Source organism: Pelmatolapia mariae, linkage group LG18 (genome assembly GCF_036321145.2).
Source record: "Pelmatolapia mariae isolate MD_Pm_ZW linkage group LG18, Pm_UMD_F_2, whole genome shotgun sequence".
NCBI classification, from domain to species: domain Eukaryota; kingdom Metazoa; phylum Chordata; class Actinopteri; order Cichliformes; family Cichlidae; genus Pelmatolapia; species Pelmatolapia mariae.
This window is the reverse complement of record NC_086243.1, coordinates 5,906,821-5,913,125: the sequence shown is the minus strand read 5'-3', so window position 1 is coordinate 5,913,125 and position 6,305 is coordinate 5,906,821. Positions and strand designations below refer to the sequence as shown.

General features: G+C 39.2%; 1 protein-coding gene across 1 annotated transcript; it reads right to left on the bottom strand.

Annotated features, from left to right (window-relative positions):
- Positions 1-333: 333 nt before the first annotated feature.
- On the bottom strand, positions 334-5,512 carry LOC134616672 (cAMP-dependent protein kinase inhibitor alpha-like). Its single transcript, XM_063461611.1, has 3 exons — positions 5,211-5,512; positions 4,600-4,790; positions 334-3,127 (listed from the first exon to the last, which is right to left on the bottom strand). Exons 2-3 carry the CDS (start codon positions 4,760-4,762, stop codon positions 3,054-3,056), a joined length of 237 nt encoding a protein of 78 aa, XP_063317681.1. The 5' UTR covers positions 4,763-4,790; positions 5,211-5,512; the 3' UTR covers positions 334-3,053.
- Positions 5,513-6,305: the final 793 nt, after the last annotated feature.

Sequence of the window (6,305 nt, the reverse complement as noted above, 5' to 3'; positions counted from 1 at the left end):
CAGAGTGAAAGAGACTGAAAGACACAGCAGACAGATGGCCTTTCAGCGCTACACATATGGAAATACTATACGTTTAACCTGAAGTGGAGGAGAATTTTCCAGTGTGTCATAGAATCCCTTTAATTTAATGTAATCCTCTTAAAGAATAAAAATAAAATTCCTCTCATGTCCTTTTTAAAAAAAAAAAAAAACAATAATTAAATAAGTCATTCTATACACTTATTAGTTGTTCACAGTTGAAGTCTAATGCACGTTTCATAAATTCTCCCACAGTGCCACCTGCTGGTCAAACCGCAGGCGTACAGCAGCACAGAAGACTTGCATTTTTCCTCTTGTCCAGTTTATTTCACTTTGTTTGACACGGAGAGTAGAAAATACAGTTATGCACATTCAGACAAACAGCTACAAATTTCACAGAATCATGCACCTGCCAAAATCCAACATGCTGAACAGCTGCATTTACACAGCCTACTTTGAAACCAGAGTGAGCCCCGAAACAGTTACATGGCAGTTTACAACCTGAACACCTGATTGAGTGAGGATTACAAAATAAACAGTTATAGCTACATTATCTTCAGTATGATTGACTTACTGTCAAGCTGGAGGATTACAGGAAGGTTATAGTTCGCAAAAATGGTGAAGAAAATGACAGAACACAGAGTTTTGTGCATGCGTGGTGGTCTGTACAGATGATAACATCAGCTAGCTATTACACACAGTAGCAGAAACATAGCTCAGGCTCAGTGTCAGAAAAAAACAAAACAAACAATGTTATAAATCCTGGAAGCTCCGCGGAGTATTGCATATCTACATTTAAGGAACAGTTTGACATTTTGGGCAATGCACTTTCTTAGTGAACTGATGACAGATGACAAGATCAATCTCTTAACAATGTAGCTGGAACCTGCAGATAATTAGCTTAGCTGTCAAGTATAAAGAGTGTTTATTATGCTAATTTGCAGCTCACTAGTACACTAGAGTAATGTTGCAAGATTTATGATTTTTAGAATCCTTAATTATCTCATAGAGTTCGTTACGCACTCCCTGGAGGTCACGTCACCTCTCATCCCCCTGCACGCTGAAAAGTGAAGGTAATGTGGGGCCAGTGTATTATAATGTGAAGCCAACAGCTCTGATCCAAGCAACATTATGTAACAAAACAGCTCATCAATGTCAAATATGATATTACATACTATATTTTAACGTGATTCAAATGCAACAGGTTTTATCAGTGACCTGTGTAAACGTGCATATCAGACAGTTAGCAAAATGTAAGATTTGGGTGAATTTTTTTTATGCTAATCTTTTAATTGTAACCTGTAAGGAAGTTTCTGTTATCTAATTCATTTGTTTACTTCATATAAGTCAATATGTCCATCTGCAGGCCACCTCAGCGCTAACCATAGACCAGACAACATCACCCATATGTGTCTGAATTCCTACTTTAAGCATTTCTGTCATCACCATCTTGGTCTTTTGAAACTGGAGGTTAGGAGAGAGGATTGGATGTCAGTGTGAAAGCAAACACTCAGTGGTTAACGAGTTATTAGTCAATGAGTAGATCCTAATAATCCTTCCGAGACTTAAAATGACCATAATTTACAAAACTGACTCAGTGTTTTATCTTGTATGACCTGGTATGAGGGGCTGAGCCCATAAACACAGCAGGAAAGTTTTTAGAGGCCATGTCAGGTCATTTTCCCTTAGACTTCAATAGGACTAGAAATCGTCTTGGAACAGGGGTATCTCATAACCTCGTGTCGGTGTTGTTCCTGCATCATCTGGGATCAACATTGCAACTGACCAGTCATGTTCTTGTGATGTCATAGCTTTACAACGTCAAGAAAAAAAAAACAACTTTTGGATCAAATGGTAAAATTTTCAAGTGCTTTCCTTATTATTTAATACCATATAATAAATGTATTATCAAGTTAGGTTTGCTGTTAGCCAAATGACTCGTGGTTTACTAGTGACAGTTTTTAATAGCATTCACTAGCTTCTTAGCTAGTGCTAACTAAATGCTCAGTTGCTATGTTAATCCTGGACCAACAATATTATTATGATGTACGTACAACACAGCACAGAGACATCAGATTGAGATCTTGCAACCACATCTATTGCCCCCTGGTGGCTATTAAGACAAACTCTAGCTACATGCATTATATAGCACATAGACATTTGATCATTTCATTAGCAAGAAAGTGAAGAAATGCATTTACAAAAATGTCAAACCATTCCTCAAAGGTCGTGATAATGAAATTGTTAAAAAAAAAAAAAAAAAAAACCCTTTTGTAAGTATAAACATTTTTTTAAACATGTATATCATCAATCTTTAATCACTGAGCGACTGACATTTAAACTGAGTGAAAGTGCAATATTAAGTAATATTGGTGTCAACAGACCACAAGGCTACTGCTCTGTTGCATCCTGCTGCTTTCTACAGTACAGAACAGTGAACACACTCTTCAGCATATAAACAAGAAGTCAAACCACAGCATTGTCCTCTCAGGTTTACTTCAGCCCAATCCATTTTCCTCTGCAGTATTATCAACTTAGCGTTAGCATAAAGCCATTAACTGGCAGTACAATCTATCAGCACCACTACTTCTACAGACATGCTACTCCCACTGTGAGCCATTACTTCAGCACATGTCAGTGGTCTTACAAATTGCTTCAACTACTATAAAACTCACAAAGGAGCCTCGTCTATTTTCTTCCTGTATTTCAGTCCCCAACCTATATTGTTTAGTAACTAAGACTGAAAATAAAATTAGCTTTACAAGAGCTACAAATTGGCCTCTCTGCTTACCCCCGATTCTGAAAAGCACCCTGCAATCAATCTGTTATTCTAGTGCACAGCAGAGCCACGCTGGGTGTTCACATTACAGCACTTCTCCAGTTGAATTTGGAAGACTGTGCCCTGCTTGAAGGCATATCAGCAGTGACGGTACTACCCTCCAGCCACCAGCCCACTTTGGACAAACAGGTTCATCATGGTGGGAGCCTCACTCCATCCTGCAAATCTCCGTCTGCGGGCTGGAGTGTGCTGCAGGTTAGCTGTTCCTCTGCTCCGCCTCCCTCTGAGCCGAAGAGGAGGAGTTCTGGCTGTCTTCAGTGTCGTCTCCATCTACAGAAAAAATAGCAGGTTAGAACACCACATTAAAAACTTTCTGGATGCTATCGGCTGTGTAATTGTTGCTTTAAAAAAAAAAAAAAAGAGTAAAATACACCATAACATCCACTGTTTGCAATAACTTATATCTCTTCTGATAGATGTGTTCTTCAACTGGAACAACCACTTCATTTGTCCTCACCCTCTTTTTATAACCAAAAGATTATTACTTCTCCTGGTGGTAGGAAGTATAGCAGGGCTCATTTTTACCTTTGTTTGGGTTAGTTAAAGTACAAAAATAATGATTTTAAAGTTTTTAGTGTAGGTCGGTGCAAGGAGCACCCTCCAGAGCTGAAAAATGAAGCCAACAAGGGAGTGGCAAAAACTGCAGTTCCTCCAGGTGGCACTAGATGAGGTTGACTCTGAAAGTGAGTACGCTCAAAGACGGCTTTGATCTCCATGTGTAGTTTTCCCATATTTTATAACTCATCCACCTGCATAACTGAGTTAGGGGCATTGTGCCCCAACACAGGCAGCTGCAGCTGATCGCTGCCTGCTAGGACACGTCCACTGCTCTGAGTCCTTAGACTGGGCCTGCTCACTGTGTGTGTTGTTGTATCCTTTTGGAGCATTTATCTGATCACCATTATGGTTTGCTATTTGGTACAGACCACCTCAGAAGTTTGGCTCTCATTTTCACAGTGAAGACTAAGCATTACCTTTTCAGATCCTCCGGACTTCCTCCGGATGGTGCATGGCTTTAGATAAGGCAGCATTACTTTTCAGCTTTCCGTTGAAATTGAAAGGTGTTAAATTTGTTATAGTTTGTATAAGTTCTTAAGATGTTCTGTAACTTCTATTTTCCTTACTTTTTTAATCATGTCCTCATATGTATGTTCTCCTTGTATATATAGATATATGCCTATTTATCTATTGCCTATTTAAAAACTTTTTTGTATACAGAGACTAAAGTGAACCAGAGTCAAATTCCTTGTTTATGTGCACAAACTAGGCCAAATAAAAATTATTCTGATAACCATCTCAAACTCCTGCGTAGATGGTAGATGGCTTCTTCTCCATGAACCTGATTCTGCCAGAGGTCTCTTCCTGTTTAAAAGAACTTCTTTCTTCCCACTGTCGCCAAGTGTTTGCTCACAGAGGATTGTTTGATTACAGTAGTAGTACAGTAGCATCTTTACCTTGTTGTAAATTGGCCCTATATAAATAAAACCGAGTGGAATTTATATACAGGACTTTGTGCGACCAGACAGTTAAATTCTGATTCTGATCCCAGGGGTGAGAGCTAGGTACACCCCAAACAAATCACCAGTCCATCACGAGCCATTCATACAAATAATGCATTCTATACAGTTAACACAGTGTAACATCATGGAGTCAACTGTAAACTCCATTACAGTTTAAACTAGTGAACACCAACCACTGAGTGTATACAACACGATGGATAGGGGTACAATGCAGCGTATTACCTCCTCCTCCTGCGTTGATGTGCAGCTGGGATAGAGACAGAGTGAGGGACATCTCTCTGCCCTCAGGGTCGGTGGGACTCTGCAGGATGTCATGCAGGGCGTTCCTCCGGCCCGTCCTGCCAGAAGCGATGAAGTCTGCGTATGTGGCCTCAACATCAGACATCGCTCACGCATTGTTCACACAGCAACACCTACAAGAAGAGCAGCTGTACATTTACTCCCAGTGGTTCAACTACACACACCACAGTGTGTACTTTTGCAACTTGTTGTGTAACGCAGGGTTGCTTGAAAGGTCTTGTGATATTATGATAGTGCTACTTTACAAACAACACGAAAAGAGGCAATAAGGATACAATATGTATTGTTTTAATAAGTTAATTCAACCATTAAATCTCTGTACCTGGGCAGGGAGGCACGTGTGTCAGTGTTCTCTGTCTTAAGCCTGAACAATCCTGCGTGTCATTCATTTGCACAGCTATTCAGTCTTGTGGTAACCCGGCCATAAAGCAGGCCTTCAAGTCCTCAAGTCAAGAACCAGGTGAAGTCCGTCTACCACAAAACACGTGACAGGATTTCGTTCCGTTTAAGTCCGGTTCTCAGTATTTCCTTACCTTTAATGATGACGTATCTGTTGGAAGAACTCGGCGCTACATTGTGTAGGGAGGGAGGGACTTCACTCAAAGCAGCACAACGGGCCCGACATCATATCAAACGACCAAACAGAACAAACAACACAAAACCAAAGGAATAAACTACAAGTATATGTGGCCCAAAAACCACCGAAGCCAAGCAACGAGCCTTCGGTATCAACACAGTGAGATTACGCTACATAGCGCGATGTGCCCGGGCTTGAAATCACCGAATATCAATCACACCAGCAGGACGGTTTGAAAAGTCCTTAATCTATTCTCCATGGCCGCCGCATCTTCCTCCTTCGCGACCAATGAGCAGACGGCAATCCGTTTCTGATCGCTCATTGGACAGCGGGCACAAAAGGATGAGAGGAGAGAGCTCTGAGCAGCACCGATGCTTATGATGTGTTTCACGTCACCTCGTTAAAATGACCACCACAATACTAAACTCAAATATATCCATTATTTAACATATAAAATAAACACACTATAATGTAGGTTAATTCGAAATTAATTCAGTGTTAGTTCTTTATAATTTTTTTAATGTTATTTAAATTATTATTTTATTTTTTATTCTTAATAAAAAAAAAAGAATAATAACATTTATCAAATGACTTTCGTTTATCATGCAACATTGAATGCCTCAAGCTTTTTGTTGTGAAAGGCTTTTACATATCCGAGATAAAAATGACAATATTTTCTGAGACTTTATGGACAAAAAAAAAAAAAAAAGATTAATTGATTCATGGAAATAATTACTTACTTATTGAAAAAAAAAAAGTTAGCTGCAGTCCAGTTTTTTGTTTTTTATTAAGGTAAATGGCCTATATTATTTATCAAATATTTCCAGACATAAAGCACTCTTTTTTTTTCCATTTTAGACAGTGAAGACTAGAAAGAAAATATACTGAAAATATACACTCACTTGCCACTTTATTAGAAACACCTGTCCAACTTCTTGTTAATGTAAATATCTATCGCATGTAGACATGTGAACGTGGACAAGAAAACCTGCTGAATTTCAATCTGAGCATCAAAATGGGGAAGAAAGCTGATTTAAATGACACGTGTTGT